Below are 18,182 nucleotides of genomic sequence, written 5' to 3'. Positions count from 1 at the left end.
ACTTTAGGCACTTTCAAATTATCCTTGATGAGGTCGATGAAATCCACAATCATCTGCGAAGAAGCAAACTACAGAACTGCACAAATGCATATCATTTAATCTGGACCTTTTTTCACTGGTAGGGATCCTATGACTCCCATGAATCACATCAACCTTGACGTCAGTTATATCTTTGAAATAGCTATGCTGCACCATCACGACTACATAAATTCACACAATCATATAAAAACTCAGCTAAGAAATAATGAGCAGATTCTGTGGTCTTAAAATGGTAGTTTATTGGCAATATCTTTTGCAGGGAGACCATGAGCTCCTAGTCCAGTCAAACAGAAGTGTTACTGCTTGTGCATGCTCCACTTTCAGCTGACAGACGTGGGTCAAACATGATGAGTCTGTGTTGATACTGCTTGGCTGCACTCCCAGGGGATGCTCTGACTTGATGTCACTTTAAAATGAGGCCATTTAACCCAAGAAGAGGAGAATGGGATTCATTATTTACTATTCATTATGGATGGAGAAGGGGCTCTGCACAACTTCTGCTGTGTTTAGGTGAGGAAATGAAGCACAGCAAATGACATACTAGGGTAGTGTGCTGCTCTGATCTTACAGCCTTTCATACTTCTCAGTTCATCAAAGAGCTAAAGGCTGGCTATTCATTCAGAGACCAAGGAGGAGGCAGTTTTCTTGTTCGTCTCCTTCTTGTTTTGATCTTATGCATAAGAAATTCAATAGGATGTGACAGGAAGGTTAAAGCTCTGTCTCATCCTAAAGAGACCTGTACTCTTGAGTTCTGCATACCTAGCAACAGACATTCTGAAACAAGAGTCCTCTCAGTCTCTCACTGGAAGTGTACTGCATGATATAACCTGATTACAGATATTCTTCATGCCAGGGAAAGGGATGCTCACCACCAGCTCAGTTGGATGCTCTCTCTGTTCCTATGGGAGCTATGTACCCAAAAGTCAGTATTTTCAGAAAACCTCAAGAGTGTGGGACTGGGTCATGTCATGTAATTTTTATGGCTTGAAATCTGATGTCTAAACCTGAGTCTGACTAGATCTTGCCTTCCTTTATAGTCAGTAAAAACAAATAATATTGTGATTTAGCTTACATATTTTATCCTGTTTTAACATGATAGGAATTATCCTCTGGATGTTCCTATTTTTCCCTATTGCAGCACACAAGGAGCATTGAGGGATTAGCTCAGGCTTGGCGCCTACAGGTTAGACACCTCAGGATATAAAGTCCCTAAATGAGAAACCTTCTCAGGCTTCAGAATGATGTCAGTCTCTGTCTCTGTTTAATGACCCAGAGGAGAAAACCACACAGCTTTAGGGGGGTTGTGCCTACTCTGAGCACACTAAGTCATGTCCTACATCTGGCACAGGTGCCTCATTTAGCAATTCTAGAAGTTCAACACAGGAGATACTGTGTGCTGCCAGGTCAGAAAAGTCCACTTACACATCAGTTGTCAGAGGGAATCTGTAGCACACGTTCCCAACAGAAATATGGATGCTCAGGGACATTAGGGGCAGGATCAAGTTTGTAAAGAAACACCTAAATTTAGTTGTTTACACAGAGATGTATGCCAAAAGATAACTAAGGGTGTAATAGTCCATTAGATAAATAGAGCTCTGGTCAATACAAACCAGCAGCTTTCAAAGTGATTAACCCAACCAGCCAGTCACACACCGATGTACCTGGCCTATATATGATAAGCACAGACATTTCCTTGGAGATGACCTAGAGTAGCCAAAATATCTTCATGGGCTGGCTGCTACACCACAGGACCTCCTGAGCCTATGGAGAGCCAGTGCCCTTCTGCAGGAGAAGATGGATACAGTAAGGAATCTCCAAAAGCACCTGGATAACTGCACTTGGGCTTCTGCATCACACTCTCAGTTTGTGTTTCAGGGACAACAATCTTCCTGGGTTCCACTGCCAAAATTACTAGCATGGAGCAGTCCAGGAGCCCTTCAGCAAAACTTAGTGGCATCACTAATCCTGTGTGAACATCCTATGGCAAGTGAATGTCATTTCTTATCAGTGATGGATAAGGCAGCTGACCTGTTGATGCATTTTAGACAAGCCTACTACAGAAAAGTTGGTAGTGCCACGTGGGTAGCTGGTTCCAGTCCATCACAAGGCTGATGCAGGATTCCAGCTATAAATCGAGGGTTTCTGCACAGCAATTCTTTTAGACCATGTTGCATCCTGAAACTGGAACAGTTTCCTCTCAAGAAACTAGCTGCAGCCTTACACTCTATTTGAAAGACAACAAGCAGAATCTTGGAGACTTAAGGACTACACTGAGACTGCCTCTCTGAACACCTAGACAGATCATCTTAAAGTAAAATACTCTTCTATTAATTTGTTCTGAAGTGACCTTTTACAGACTTGTAGTGCAAGACACTCCAATAAATGGGGCTTTAGTTAAGGTCTTCAGGTTTGTAGTCATAACCCAGCAAAAATGAGAGAACTTCCACTGGCTTTACTGTGCTTAATACACTGATCTGTCATGTCTAGAATGATTTATGTGAAGTCTTTTCTTCTCTCTAAATTAATTTCAGATTTCAATAGAAACAAATTTAGGCAAATATGCAACCTGACTTCTGAGTTTACAGTTAGTTAATCATTTCCAGTGACACTCACTAGAGGGAAATTATGGAGAACTTTATAAATTAGATTCACCTTCTATAGCTACTACATCAAGCTTGGCATTTAGCAATCTGGAGCATTACTAGACTGAAGAAGAGAATTAAAATTCACCATAGTCAAAAAATAGGCAAATGAGATAACAAACCCCTTTAAAATACCAGCCACAGCTAACTGCATACAAAACATTCCCATACCTGTATGACTTTGAGCAGTTTTCCAAATATATGTTGGTGTCCAAACAAAATTGGACCCTTGTCTGGATGTATGTAAATAATACTGTAGCTCCCAGACATTTCTGTCATATCGATACTTTTCTGCATTTCCTAAATCTACCTTTGTATGTTTAAATATCCACTATGAATCATTTTACATTAGCTCAACTAAATTTCATTTTACCAATGTTATTTATTTTACTCTCCTCTGTCATTTATCAAAGCAGTTTTGTAGTCTGCTGTATCCTCTACGGATGCATAATCCCTCCCAGCTTTATATCACCTTAATATTAGGTTGGTGAGTCTCACCACAGTTGTTAATTGACCTCTCTGGTATCCTATTCAAAGCATCCTCCCAAGATAATGATAAAGTATTACAATTACCTCATTTAAAATAATTTTTTAACAGTTATCACAAGGCATATACACAGCATTAGCTTTGAGAAAATAATGTGGTTTCTACTTTCAAGTCCTCATAAAACCATGTCCTCATCAAATAAAAAAAAAAATGTGGCTTTGACTGATCTATGCTGTTTAAGATGTATATAAATGTATATAATCAGAAGTCAAGTGCTTATTTTTATAAGTGTTATGAAAGTCTGTATTTGATGTACAGTGATTTGCAGACCCCTAGGTCTTCTGTTGTTTTTCACCTGTGTTATGTGACAGTCAAACTACTTGACTGAAACAGGTCTTCCTGGCTTTAGCACTTAGTCATCTTCCATTGTACAGGAATACTTCAGGGAACTCAAGTGCCATAAATTCACTACCTTTGCAAAAATGACTATCAGTTATGACTGTGAGATAATGGAATTTATTTTTTTTCTAATTAAGTTATGTCTTGTGGCAATCTGTTCAAGCTCTCAAATACCACACTACAAAGGTATTCAAGGTGCTAGAGCCCCTTCATGAATCACAACTGCCTCTAGTTCACAACCAGAACCAGCAATAAGCCACAACCCTGAAAGAAGACATTGTTCACACGAAAAAGATACATCCCTGGCAAAGGGCAGATCCCCCTCACCACTGGAACAAAACCCACAAAATTCTAGGGGAAAAAAAACAAACCCACAATGGCTGGCAACCTGGTGGGGAGAAAAAATTGGTGCCAGCTCCTGTCTCAAGGAAAAAAAAAAAAAACAACTAAAAACCAAAAACACACACAAAAAAACCCCCCAAAAGGTTCACACAGCAGCTCCAGCAAAACAGATGGGAACCTGGTAAATCTCTGGTGTTGGTCCCCTCTTCACAGCAGGTAAAGCAGGTGGATTTGGTGTCCTTTCTCTCACTGGCTCAGCATTTCCCAAGGTCTGGGACCAAGATGGAGCAGCTTCCAGCCAATTCTTCTCCCACTGGTTGTCTTCTCAGATCTCACACCAAAAACAACAGTTCACTTTGGAAAAAAAGCCACCCAAGGATTGCTGCAGCAGCCTCTCCAAGGCCAGAAAAAGTAAAAAAAAACCCTTATTGACTAACAAAAACCAAGCTAGCTAAGCAGAAAAAAAGGACGCAGTCCACATGGCACTAGGGATGCCTGGGGATTGATGCTTTGAAAGAGCCCACAGAAGAGCCCCAAGGTTCTCACCTCCCCCTGACCCACCCTAAAGCTACAGCAACCATTTCTGGGCATACAGTAGATGATAAGGGAATAGACTTCTCCTCATAAAATCACCCCACGGCACCCATCTTGTTGGTGGAAGTCATACTGATTAACCTCCAGTCATCTGGGACCTTCCTGGTTAACCAGGACTGATGGTAAATGATGGGGAGTGGCTTGGTGAGTTCTCCTACCAGTTCATTTGTCTCCCAATTCTTATCAGTGCTCTGAGATTCAGATCTTTTAAAAATCTACCTAAAATTTTGCTGTGAGATTTAGTCGACAGCTTTGAGACTTGGCTGACAGCCTTGCTCTTCAGGTAAAACTGAGCTTTCTATAATAAGGTGCAATTATTTGCACAAGAAATTGAGCTTTCTTGCAGGAAGATCTTTAGTTTGTGGGATGAATGTCATCGAAACATTCCCCTGATTTTTGATGCACATGCAAGGCATGCTCTTGAGGCTCCACTGTCCATAATATAAACACAATCCCAGTCAGGGAACATTGACAAAAGCTGCAGCAGGGGAAAGGAAGCTGAGCTGGTCTATACTGGGCAGTAGATGTTGGCCAATGGAAGCAGCTGGTCAGCAGGTAGTAAAGAAAAATGTCTTCCAGATGTCAGAATTTTTAAAGTCAGTTCCTTCAAACCATGCCAACAACATGGGAGGAGATGCTGTGGAAGCAGGAAAGCAATCATTTCACCAAATGAGGTCAAAGAAGAGGGAACTCTCCAAAAATGTGATACATAAGCATGAGTGCTATAAAAGGCTCTGTTCCTGCAACTGCAGCCCTAGCATCCAGTCTTACTGCTTGTCCTCTTATAACCTTTCTTGTACCTGCTTGATGGGGATTTTTTTATTATTTATCAAAATGACGTTCACTGGCAAAACTGAGACTGAACTTTCTTGTGTGATACATGCATTCCTTAATATCACATATCAAAAAAAGTTCCAGAAGACCTTGAAAACCTACAGGATTGGGGGTGAAGGGGATGTCTTGGCTTGGGCCACCAAGCTTGGCCTTGGGCTTTGATCTTGGACTGAGTGAGAGTAGCTGGATCCTGAGTGGGGAAGCAGTTGGCATAATGGTGACTAAGTGGTATTGGAAAGGCTGAGGGGCCTTCACTGATTTCCATGGAAAGCACAGGAAGAGGGGAAATGTCTTGGCCAAGGCAGGTGATGGTGAGAGGCAGCAGGGGCAGACTGAGCTGCATTGCAGGCTCATGGCTCAGCCATGCAGCTGTGACTGTATCTAGGTGAGCTGCTACTGCAAATACACCTGCCTGAAACAAGGTCTGACAAACCAGGGCATTCTCAGTTATTCCTTGTGTTTGGTGTCAGTGTGTGCAGCTAACACTCTTCCAATGAAGCTGAAGGAGGGTTATGTCACCTGTGCGAGAGTGAAATGAGTGCATCTACGCATGACACTGTGGCAACTTGACTTAAAATTATCTTTCAGTTTATAGAGAGTGGATAGGGAAACAGAATATACAGATGAAATCACCTCTGTAGTGATGACCCTGCCATCTAGTTAAAATGTTGATAGTCATGCTTGAAACAGATTCTAAAACATTTAAGACACAGCAGATAAAAAAAGTACAACTTTGAGTGAGGGAAGGTGAAAGGGAATTTATGGCAAGAGGCTGAAGAAGCTCTACATGTTTGGTTTACCAAGAAGAGGACTGACGTGAATTGGTGATAATACACATCCTTAGGAGTGGTCACCAGATATCACAGAGAAGTCTTTAAGGAGAAAGAAGTCAAAAATCCCTGAGTGTGAACTGAAGCCTACCAGCCCTGGTTAGAAATGAGAACGCATATTTAGACATGAGATTGAGAGTAGGCACCTGAACAATGTCCTAAGCTGTCAACTCATCATGTCTTCACTCTCGGCAGTGCTTCTGTCCAAAAGGCATGTACTAGCCAAGTACAAAATACGCTGTCACTGCCCCTTCAAATTGGTCCTTGAATATCAAGTCAGTTTCATCCCTAAACTCGCAGGAATTTTAGAAGCAGCCAAAACTGGGTGGTTACCACAGTATTGCCTCCTGCATTCCTGCCTTCTCCAGCACCTGTATAGTCCTTGGGGTCTACCTCACCGCAACCGTTCCCACGCCTGGCGGACAGCCGGAGCTGTCACACCGCAGGTGGCACGACCACTTCTGTCTCTCAAAGCATCTCCTCCCCAGACCACTGCTCTGGGGCAGCCGCCGTCCCCACTCTTCTCGATGAACACCCGCACCCACTCGCTTTTCTCATAAGCCTTCAGGGGACACCGCGGTCGCCTCCGGGAAGTAAAACGCCCGGACAAATACACCGCTCTGCCCTCGAGCACGCCTCGCCCTCTGCCGGGCCGGCGGCGGGCGGCTCCCGAGGCGCCCTGCCCGACCCCGCGGTGCCCGCCGCCAGGGCCGGGAGCGCGTGTTTCGTGTCTCTTGTGGAAATCCCGGAGCCTCCAGCTCCGCCCCGCGCGTGTCCGTGGGCTGGGGCCGGGCGGGGGAGCAGCCCCGGCCGCCGCCGCCCCGCCCCGCCATGCCGCAGCCGTAGGCAGCCCGCGGCCGCTCCCAGCCCTCGGCCTCCGCGGCCTCCGGGCCGATGGGCAGCCTGCTGAGCGGGGTCAGCTTCAAGGAGCCCACCACGGTGGAGGACTGCGACTCCACCTGGGAGACCGACTCGGAGCCCGAGGCGGCGGAGCCGCGGCGGCAGGAGGGGGTGTGCGCCGCCGCGGGAGGCGGGGAAGAGCCGCCCGAGCCGCCCGCCGCCGACTGCCGGCCCCGGGAGCCGCCGCCGGCCCCGCCGGCGCAGGAGGACGCGGAGCGGGCAGAGGCGGACGCCGCCAGCTCCGAGCAGGTACCGGCAGCGCCGGACGCGGCCCCGCCTCGCCCTGCCCTGCCCGCGGGCCCGGCGGCCGAGCGGGGCCGGGCGGACCGAGCCGAGCCCCCGCGGACCGGGCCGAGCCCCCGCGCTCCGGGCCGAGCCCCCGCGCTCCGGGCCGAGCCCCCGCGCTCCGGGCCGAGCCCCCGCGGACCGGGCCGAGCCCCCGCGCTCCGGGCCGAGCCCCCGCGCTCCGGGCCGAGCCCCCGCGCTCCGGGCCGAGCCCCCGCGCTCCGGGCCGAGCCCCCGCGGACCGGGCCGAGCCCCGGCGCTCCGGCCGCCCCGCCGCCGCTGCTCTGCGGCACTCGCGGGCCCGCGCTGCTGCCGGCGGCACCTGCCAGCGCCCGGCGCGGCTGGGGATAACCCAGCGCTGCATCTCCACTGAGGACGAGCCCGGTTTTATCTCTCCCTACCCCTCTCCTCTCATTACTGGGAGAAAATCGAGGCCTTGGTGTCGTTGACGTTCCCACTGCGGCTGTTTCCAGGGAAAGCTGTGTTTTAATTTAAAGGCAGCATTTAACGTGGCCTCTTCATTAAACAGGATAAAAATCTGAATATTTGATCCTATGTGGCAATGGAATTGTGACTCCTCGGTGGGTGTGACGAATTTCCAGAGCGAGTGTCTTTTCCTTAGGAAGCTTTGAAAATGCCAAGCTTGAAGAAGTAAAGTGTTCTTTTGGCAATAATTTTGTTTGAGTTAGAATACCATGTAGGGTGGAGCAGCAGTTGAGTCTTTTTTTAGGTTGCTAGACATAGCATGTTTTGGTTCAGAGACCATACAAAATTAAGTAAGCCTAAATGTCTTTCCTTTTTCTGCTTGTTACATGGTGATACAGGTGCCAGATAACCAAGTGTAAAGGGGTGTGTCTTGTTCAAGCGTGTTTTGCCTGCAGGTGTGATCAAAGCTGGTCTTGTGAAAGGAGGAATGAACATAGTTGCTTGTTTGTCATTAATGTACAGTTGATAAGTGACGGGATGGGCAATAAGAGCGGCAAATGCCCAGTGCAGTCCCGGAGAACTTCCTCTTTTAAGCTTGGCTCTAACCTATTACACAAGTACTGCAAGGAGTAGAATGAAATTGTTTTAGTAACTATTCATTTTCTTCCACAGGTTCCAATAATAGCAATTAAGTCTACGTACACATGACATTTTTTTTTTATAGTATGATTTCCTTCCCAAAATTCTTAGTGTTTCTGCATTTTCAAGTTCAGTTACTTACTTCATCTTGTATTAGCACTTGCCAGATTGCTTTGAAGTCTTGCATTTGGAAATGACAATCAGACTGTTGATTTAATTCAAATTCAGCCTCATTGGAAGGACAATTCATAGTCTTGCTGTTGTATTTTAGATTAATTTTTTTTAACTTGGGTTTAAAGTGTGATGTGTTAAGTATTAAGCAAGGAAATTTCCAGTGTTTGGCCGAACAGTAGGCAAATGCATGTGTTTATGTTTGTTTACATTGCTGAAATCCACTATGAAAAGTAATTATTTTAATTTTATGCAAATGTGCTACCTAGGGGGTTTGTGTATGATGATTCTCTGCTTTCTAACTGTTTCAGAGTGGTGATGGAACCGAGCTGACAGCCAAGCCAAAGAGAAGCTTCTATGCAGCAAGAGATTTATACAAGTACCGACACCAGTATCCAGTAAGAATATTTTATGGTTTAAAATTGCCTTTTCAGTAAAAAACATTCTTCAATCTTTGTGTTGTCCAATAAGTACAAAAAAGGAGAAGCAAAAAGCTGATATGGAGGCACAATGTATGAGGGTGGGAAAGAAGCAATGTCTTCTCATCCCAGGCAAACATGCAAACACATGATATGTGTAAGCCTGGGAACTGTGGTAGGAGCCCAGGAAAAGGCTTGTGCCTTGGATGTCAAAGACAGTAGATTATAGAGTTTGCCTCACTGATTATTTGTCTCTCAAGTTCCTTGGGACTGAAGCGGGGGTGCTGCTGTGCTTGCTGCTGTGCTTGCTGCTGCCTCAGTAGGGGAAGGTACCAGCCAGGAAGAACTTTCAGATCGATAAACTGAGTCTTTAAGTGCATGAGTAGAAATCTGTTGTTCCTAAAACTCTGAAATTTTTTGTCGTTATAGTATTCAAAGAGCATAGTGTCCCTTTCTGGATAGTCTTGGTAGGTTTTTGTAGGCTGATAATGTCCTATTTTCCTTTCTTTTAGCAGAACTTTAAAGATCTTCGGTATCAAAATGACTTGTGCAATCTCCGGTTTTACAAAAATAAAATCCCGTTTAAACCTGATGGTGAGTAATCTGTGACAGTAAGTAATGACATAAGAATGCTCACTAATGATAATAGTATATTGAAACAGTGGTGATAATTGAGGCAAACTAAAGGTGTATAGTGATATATTGTACAACATGAACCTCCCATGTTGGAGTAGCACATTGATAACACAAGAGCAGTTTGTGCTTAAAACAGAGTTAGCTTTCACTTTAGGAAGGTGGTGCTTTCCTTAGACATTATCAGCATGAAGTAGTGCAAGGTGTTGTAATACCACTGGTTTTTGGCAGTACCTTTTATTAAACAAAGATAAAGTTCTTACACTATAATGCACAAACTTTTTGTTTGAATGGGAGTGGCAGTGATTTAAGGTTGTTAACCCTAGAACTGTGTAAGGGAAAAAATAAGAGTTAATCTTGTGTGAGATTATTGTAGTAACAATAATAAAGCCATTTCTCAGTGTCCCTAGTGGTTCTAGTAGTGGAGCAGGAACCTTGTATGTAGCATTCTGCACAAACACAAGAGAAGCTGAAAGATGACAAGCCCTACTGTAGAGAGTTTGCAATGACATAGGAGAGACAATAGGATAGCAGACAGATCTCGGGGGAAGACAATAAAGCAATCTTGGTTAGGATGATACACAGAAGTCTCAGCACATGAGTGCTTAACCATTAGCAAAAAAGACAAACTGAAGGCCAAAATTAAGATTTTCTAAGTCTTAAAGGAATGATGACAAGGTTATTTTGAAGGTATTTGCAGAAGGATCCTCTCAGCATGAGAGCAGCTTGGTAGGAAATAGTGAAGTGCACGTTGGAGTGCAGGAGTTGGGCTGTGTAGGCTGCCTCTGAGGCAGGATCCTGTCAGAAGCAGGATCAGTCTCATAGCAACAAATGGGTTCTGATAAGGTAGTAAGGGGCAGATCACAAAGGCACTGGAAGTGAAGGTGTATAGTTTTTGTTTGTTGTTACAGAGCAGGGTTTCATGATAGAAGAACGCAAAACAAAAACAGGTCAGTATAAAAAACAGTGTAGAAAGAGAATCTTCCCATCATTCAGGTTAGTTATATTCTGCAATATTCGGGGTAGGTGTAAGCATGACAAGAAAGCACTTTTGAAGGTCAGGAAAAAAATGTTGAGAAGCAAAGTGTGAGAGTTCAGATAGGAAGCAGGATGAAAAGGAATGTTACACAGAAGGTTGTAAAAATGTACATATAAGAAAATTTAAGATGAGAACTGTTTATAGACAGTTTAAGATAGTGGTAATACCCTTAGCAAGTGAGAGAATAACTCAGGTTGTAAAAGAAAGGTAAGATTTTGCTTTAACCGACTTGGGCTTTATCTGGATACCCACAGGCAGATGCTTTTAGTCAGTTTTGGCTTGACTGCAAGAAGAGGTGGGCCTGTGAATTGTCAGTAAAGAAGTAGCAGATTTAGGAGACGTTACACAGAGAACAGACAGAGAAAGAAAGTGAAGGGCGCTGAGGTCTGTGTGAACTTGGGGACCATATGGCTCTGAAACTAAAAGACAGAAAATGTCATGGGGAAGAACTCCTTTAAAGTCCAAAATGAAGGAGCAGTTCAAGAGGACTAGTTACAAGGAGAGATAGTCATGAAAGCTTCCCTTCCAAATTTGTAAAGAATAACAGTTCTTTTTATTCAAGGAGAAAACACAGTTAATAATGTCAAAGGTAGCTGATAAACCATGGAGGCTGACTTGTTGTTGACTGTGAGCCTTGGTTATACAGAAGTTTGTATTGAGAATAGAAAAGGGTAACCACCACCTTGACCCAAGTCTGTAGATCTGTAAGTGTTCAGAGGGAGTCTTTGCTACCAGGTTAAGGACTGAGAATACTGGAGAATATTGTTTTAAAAAAACGCAAAACATTTCTAGTGCAATACTAGATCTGAAGTTTAGTTCCATGACCTACAGATTTAGCCTGTGGCTCTGGATCAGAGCTGAGCTGTTTGTCTCTCTGCCCTGGGACTGAGTAGCAAGTTTTCCAGTACTTGAAATACAAGTTGGATACAATGCAGTGATGGTGGAGGTCCTCTTTCCAAGGTCCTTTTCCAGCTTTGCCTACACTGGAAACTCAGTGTACCTGGCAGCCCTATAGACTAGCTGCTTTCTTCACTTCTTAAGTAAATCAAATGTGTCCTCCTTTGCCATTGAGACCCAAATGGAAATTTTCTCAGGCTGAAGAGCCATCTTAAATGTATACTAGGAGACTATATTCATGGGGCTTTGTGTTTTTTAGGCTGCTCCTATGGTATTTGACTTTGGGAGACACTGTGCAGCTGTTGTTGGTTTCAGAATAGAAAACTGTAGTTGGTTTCAGAATAGGAACAGACAAATACAGTGATCATTCTGGAAAGATACTGTACGGCTTTGGGATCAAGGATCATCCTTTTTATGTGCTTTGTATATCTGTGTAGTACCTGGAAAAGTGCCCTGGCCCATGACTGAATTTCATGAGCACAGTCTCAGAGGGGTGTTTAGCCACCATTAGTTAAGAAAGATTTCCCAATTGTAATGGTATTTACAGCTGGAAAGATTCCTGGTATGGGAGAGTTGAGGCTTTGTTCTGTGAAGGTTAGATGGATGGATGGATAGATAGGTGGATAGCTGCAGAATTTTGTCTTGTAGAAGCAATGACAGGTGATACACAGTGAAGTATTTTATGAAAGCAGTTTGTTAATTCCCAGTCAGTGTGATAAAGGCATCTATGACATGAGAACGCTTGGATATATTTTACACAGGTTACTGTCACATACCTTCACTTGTTAGTAACCCAGTATAAGTTGGTTTTGTTTCTATTGACATTTTATAAGTACCTTAGTTTTTAATTAAGTTTTAGTAACTGAAATTAGTTTTAAATTGAAATTAATTTATTTATGGCTACAGTAGACCTTATTTTACATAGTATGTGAAAGGCAATTAAAGTACATCTTCTATCATTATTTTAACATGCATGTACTCTATGTAGCTGAGTGCTGATTTTGATGGCTACCTAACATTTTTTCACATTATTTTTGTGCAGGTGTTTATATTGAAGAGGTCCTAAATAAATGGAAAGGAGACTATGAAAAACTGGAACATAACCACACTTACATACAGTGGTTAGTCAATTATTACCTATTTCTGTTTCAAAGCATTAATTTGATTAAATGTTCTTGTACTGAGCCATAATGCACTACTTTTTTTGACAGGCTTTTTCCACTGAGGGAACAAGGTCTGAACTTCTATGCTAAAGAATTAACTACATATGAAATTGAGGTAATACAAATTGAGCTCCATACAGACCTTCACAGTAATTTTAATACATAACTGCTTTTTGTTATGTAGAATTGTCTTATACAATACAGAAGTACTTGCTTTAGTGCCACTTAGAATTTCAGACGTATTCTTTGTCCATTAGGAATTCAAGAAAACAAAAGAAGCAATTAGAAGATTCCTTTTGGCTTACAAAATGATGTTGGAGTTTTTTGGAATAAAACTAATTGATAAAACTGGAAACGTAGCACGAGCTGCTAACTGGCAAGAAAGATTTCAGCATTTGAATGAGTAAGTAATGACATGCACTTCACTTGCTAGAATTACTATAGAATCTCTTTATCCTTTTGTTTTCTAGAGAAAGCAAAGATATTTTTTCCAAAGACTGCCAGGGGAAAAAAAAGGGAAAAATAATAGTTGATGCCTGGTTTGTGCCTCTATCTGTACACGTTCCTCCTCCCTCTTTTTTTGATTGTTCTTCTCACCCATTACAAGTTGGACTGACATCATTGAATTCCATGAAAATATAGCTTTAGATGGTGCTGAAGAAGATACCAGGTCCAAACTAATTTTTCATGGTACTGAATTTGTTTTTACCCAATCCCAAAGTGCTGCTTCTTACTTGGAAAAAACCAATTGGCTTCTCATTTTATTTACATTTCTTTCTGAGGAAGATCGAATTCTCCCCACATGTATGAAACTTAAGCAACAAGATTTTCCTCCCTCCTCAAAACATGAAATACTTTGTATTTAAATATTTTTAATTCAAATGCTGATCTGGAAAGGTTTAAACATGTTATGTCAAACCTTGGCATGTTATGTCAAACCCATGTTCAGCAAATTATATCAGTTACTTTTCATTGGTATTGTGTGGATCCTAAGTTTGCATTGAATTTTGTCTCATACAGGTTAATTGTACCAAAACCTCTTTTCAAATCTTGTGCTTACTTTCCTAATATCTCTGAACTTAGAGCTTGTCTTCTTGCAGCATTTTGTTCTGTCATGAACAAAGCTTGTAGGTACAACTGCTGATGGATTCCAGGTGAATAGTGGGAATAATTTGTTAATAATTTTACTTAAACATTATATGAGCCAATATGGGTGTGGGCTCAGGCTCAGGCCATAGATAAAGCAGGTTTTCAGGAAGCCCAAACGTTACTGCATGTTTTCACTTCTGTTCTTTCCAGTGAGTAGCTACAGTTTTACGTCGGGATTTGGGACTCTCTTTACTTAATTTTATCCATCTCAAAATTAAACTTTAAAGTTTTACTGCACACTAAGGTGTGCTTTACGAGGGAAAGAGACCTTATAATGAGCACTTCCAGAAGACAATTCATTCATTTTCTCTTAGATATTTCCTACAACAGCGGGACTTACTCTTCAGAGGTGCCTGTTTTCCCCCAGCACTGCCTGTAGTGCGGGTGCTAGACTGGAGACTCAGCTTTTAAAAAACTTGAGTGAAGTGCACTGAACCCTGTTCTGTAGCTACACTATAAATACACTACTATCCCTTTCATTTACAAAGCAGCTGCGTTTTCTACCCAGAAAGAAGACAGCATAGAATCGTTAAGGTTGGAAAAAAAAAAATCTCTGAAATCGTTGAATCCAATCTTTAACCAAACACCACCATATCAACTAAACTATAGCACTAAGTGCCACATCTTCTGATCTTTTGAACACTTCCAGGGATGGTGATTCCACCACTTCCCTGGGCAGCCTGTTCCAATGCTTAACCACTCTTTCAGGGAAGAAATTTTTCCTAATATCCAACCTGAACCTCCACTTGGTGCAACCTGAGGCTATTTCCCATTGTCCTGTCACTTGTTGCTTGAAGAAGAAATTAGCCCCACTCTTGCCACAGCCTCCTTTCAGGCAGTTGTAGAGAGCAATAAGGTCTTCCCTGAGCCTTTGTTGCTCTGGAGTAAACAACCCCATTACCTTTAGCTGCTCCTCATACTTAGAGGTTCCAGACCCTTCACTAACTTTGTTGCCCTTCTCATACAGCAGAAGGAACCAAAATCAGTACGTGTTTGATTTTATTTTCTCTCAGCCCTCTCCCCCAGTGCTTTTTACAAACACTAATTTTCACTCGCAGAATCCTAGCAAAGGAGGTGCTAGTAAGCTTCAGCACCTTTGAGAAATTAAAATACAGAAAGTCTGAAGTACATACCTGAAGTGATAAAAAGAACTGATAAAAAGAATTGCAGTTCCAGTTCTGTATTTGTAAAGTGGTTTTTTTCTGATTCAAAAGTGTTTTTTTTACCCATTTCTTTCAAAGGTCTCAGCATAACTACTTGAGAATCACTCGAATTCTGAAAAGTCTTGGTGAACTTGGATATGAGAGTTTCAAATCTCCCCTGGTAAAATTTATTCTGCATGAAGCTCTTGTGGAAGATACCATTCCCAACATTAAGCAAAGTGCTCTAGAATATTTTGTGTATACTATCAGAGACCGAAGAGAAAGGAGGAAACTGCTGAGATTTGCCCAGCAACATTATACACCCTCAGAGCATTTTATCTGGGGACCCCCAAGAAAACAGAAGTCAGAGGGAAGCAAAGCAAATAAAAAGCCAGCATCTCCAGTTTCTATTCCCAATAGTCATATTTCTAAGCATAAGAAACTGAAAGAGCCTAAGAATACATCAGTGAGTGGAAGCTCAGCTGGTAAAATAACTGAAGAAAAAAAGGTAGAATTCACAAAAAATGGGGAAGAAAATGATCAGGATGAACAAGAAGTGAACTGTGATGCTGTTGGGCAGAACAGCAGTGAAAAGAACAGTGACAGTGATACCAGTCAGCTTTCAAAATCAGAAGAAATTCATGATAATACAGACAGAAAGGAGGACACTACTCATTCCAAAAAAGATGATGAAAATCTGAACAATGACTCTGGAAATCACCCAGGCTTTATAGAGGAAGATTTATGTAATGCTGAGAATTCTTCAAATGATACATCAGCAGATCTACAAGATAACCTTGACAAGGATGCACTTTCAGGGGGGACCACCGCAAAAGCTAAGGATGAGCTCAAACCATGAGTCTGAGATTTAAAAAATCTTTGTTTCACTTTGAATGAAGCAAATTATTCATTGCTTCGTCATTTAGGTTGAAATTTCCATCTAGTGTACGTTCATGAGACTATGCTTGTTGCAAATGCATCAGATTAGGCTTCTGTTAGGTTAATGAATTTTGGTTTTTTCAGACTCAGTTTATCAGCAGTCAGCCAGGTGTGTCTCTTTAAAACAATTGTGCATATTGAAAGTTAAGAAATTCATTATCTTTTCCAGACAGATTGCACAGAAAAGCTTATCTACTTTTTAAAATTCATCCAGTATTAAAAAAAAAAGGTGTAACAAATAAAAAGCCTTGGAACACCAGAGTTTTTAAGTTTCCTTTGAGTTTCCTTAGAGTTTTGTTTTCCATTTAGGAAATTACTAGAAATTATTTCAAAAACACAGTTTTTACCCTAGTGGTTATTTTTTAGGAACTACAGTAGTGATTAACAGCAGTATTTGCACAGTATCTTTTACCTTAGATCAGCATCTTCGTTGGAGGCACTTAACAGTGGATGGTATATATCATGTAGTGTACAGCTGGGCATCACTGTACATTGAATAAAAGTTCTAGCTTACCAAGAAACTGTATCCACAGCTTTTGGATACAAGGGAAGTTGCACTTCAGACTTCTTTTAGTCCCTGTTAAATTCTCCCTTTTCTTGACTCACTTGTTACAACTAATCTGGAGGGAGGGTTCTCTTTGATCTCTCAGATTTTGTCTCAGTTTGAGAGCTCTCTGTTGATCAGCTGTAATAAGACAACTGGAAAGCCTCTGGACAGCTGAACAGCCATGTATTTACCACAAAGCACTGCCCTATCGGCAAAGCCACCAGGTATCTCAAGTTGGGTCTTGAACTTTAATGTTTCTTGGCCAGTTTTGGGTAGAATCGGCACAATGCAGTCACCTGTTGCTGGTCTGAGACAGAGGCTGTCCTGATGCATCTTTCCAGCTGTTTCCTCTCTTTGCTCTCTACTAAAGTCTCTCAGTTTTATGTTCCTTTGATAATCAGTGGAAACTTAAGGCAGGCTGGAGCCCAACAAGTAGGAATTTCAGTATTAAGATCTTTCCCAGCTTCTACTGAAGAACTGTCTGCTCTCCCTGAGTATCTTCTAATTTTTTGCCGTTCAAGTCAAATGATAGTACCTGGCAAGTTAGTTGTGCAGAATGTGAATTAAAAAATAATGCAGGTACAATTCACACTTCCTACAGTCCTAAAATACTCTGAAACTTCTGTATGTATTTTCTGTTTAAAAGTGTACATATTACCCACTGCCTTTAATGTATTTCTGATTAAATGTTATGAGGCAAAAGGCTGACTTGAGTGTCAAAACACTACAGGACTTTATTCAAGTCTTTTAACTCTAAATGATGAAGTTTTCAGGGGTTTCAGAGCATAATGTTTTGTATTCTGTTTTGCTAATGCCCATCACAGCAGTGCATCATCCATTTTTTTCTCCTGGGATCAGAGTGGCAGTTAAGGATCTTGGTACCTATGGAAAAGGATTAGGCTCTTTCCATCCTAAAGACGCAGAGAAGGAAGACGTATTTCTCCTTCTGTGCTGACTTGTGAGGAAAGGAACTTATATGCATGGATTTTTTTTTTAGGGTTACCTGGATCATTCAAGCAGGCATTAAGTCTGTCTGAGCAGAAATGCCTCAAAGATTTCCAGCCACCACTTTTTTAAAGCCAGAAAGATCCTGAGAAGCCTTTCACAATTCCCTGCCCATGAACTGAGATTGCCTTGTTCGTGTTTGCCTCTGACCTTCAGTACAGAAGGGAAGTGCTGTGATAAAACTGTGTAGTTAAGGACTCTGCCCCTCCATGTATGCAAAGGGAGGACACTTCATTTTCTGCCTGTGACTTTTTCAGTCTTGAGTGCCTAACTGTGCAAACTTCATAGAGTTGTTCTTACATAGTTACTTTTTGAGTACCATAGGTAAAAATGATACCCTGTGTATAAGGAACATAACTGTAGCATAAGAAGCTGTACAGAGCCTTGAATTCATGAACTTTAATATTAATGTTAAACACTTTACAGAAAATGCGAGGTATTGAAGTGAAATAAGGGATACCAGAGGTGTTATTATATTTATAGTGTAATTTGGTTGAACATCAATGACCTCAGGAGATCTTTTGTCTACTGAACAAAAAAAGAGAAATCTTGCTCTGATTTTAAACGAAGTTCTTGGGATGTGCATCCAGAGGATTACTCTGCAGTATTCTGTTATCATGACACATCTCTCACTTAAACATGCTTACTGATTCAATGTTCA

General features: G+C 42.1%; 1 protein-coding gene across 2 annotated transcripts; it reads left to right on the top strand.

Annotated features, from left to right (window-relative positions):
- Positions 1-6,995: 6,995 nt before the first annotated feature.
- Positions 6,996-17,221, top strand: OGFRL1 (opioid growth factor receptor like 1). Of its 2 annotated transcripts, none has more exons than XM_066314983.1 (7): positions 6,996-7,316; positions 8,900-8,986; positions 9,523-9,601; positions 12,619-12,697; positions 12,788-12,854; positions 12,997-13,142; positions 15,130-17,221. In XM_066314983.1, exons 1-7 carry the CDS (start codon positions 7,062-7,064, stop codon positions 15,887-15,889), a joined length of 1,473 nt encoding a protein of 490 aa, XP_066171080.1. In that variant the 5' UTR covers positions 6,996-7,061; the 3' UTR covers positions 15,890-17,221. The 2 variants fall into 2 exon arrangements, with proteins under 2 accessions (XP_066171080.1, XP_066171079.1); XM_066314982.1 differs by having other exon boundaries at positions 9,520-9,601.
- The last annotated feature ends 961 nt before the right edge of the window (positions 17,222-18,182 follow it).

Source organism: Sylvia atricapilla, chromosome 3 (assembly GCF_009819655.1).
Source record: "Sylvia atricapilla isolate bSylAtr1 chromosome 3, bSylAtr1.pri, whole genome shotgun sequence".
Classification (NCBI taxonomy): domain Eukaryota; kingdom Metazoa; phylum Chordata; class Aves; order Passeriformes; family Sylviidae; genus Sylvia; species Sylvia atricapilla.
Note: the sequence above shows the minus strand (reverse complement) of the source record. Positions and strands in the feature narration are given on the sequence as shown.

What these genes read in the sequence shown, in the direction of transcription:
- OGFRL1 (XM_066314982.1), top strand. Translation starts at nt 7,062, where the DNA reads ATGGGCAGCCTGCTGAGCGGGGTCAGCTTCAAGGAGCCCACCACGGTG. An exon ending in AACCACACTTACATACAGTG is followed by an intron (nt 12,698 to 12,787) that starts GTTAGTCAATTA and finishes TTTTTTTGACAG; the next exon opens with GCTTTTTCCACTGAGGGAAC. An exon ending in AGATTTCAGCATTTGAATGA is followed by an intron (nt 13,143 to 15,129) that starts GTAAGTAATGAC and finishes TTTCTTTCAAAG; the next exon opens with GTCTCAGCATAACTACTTGA.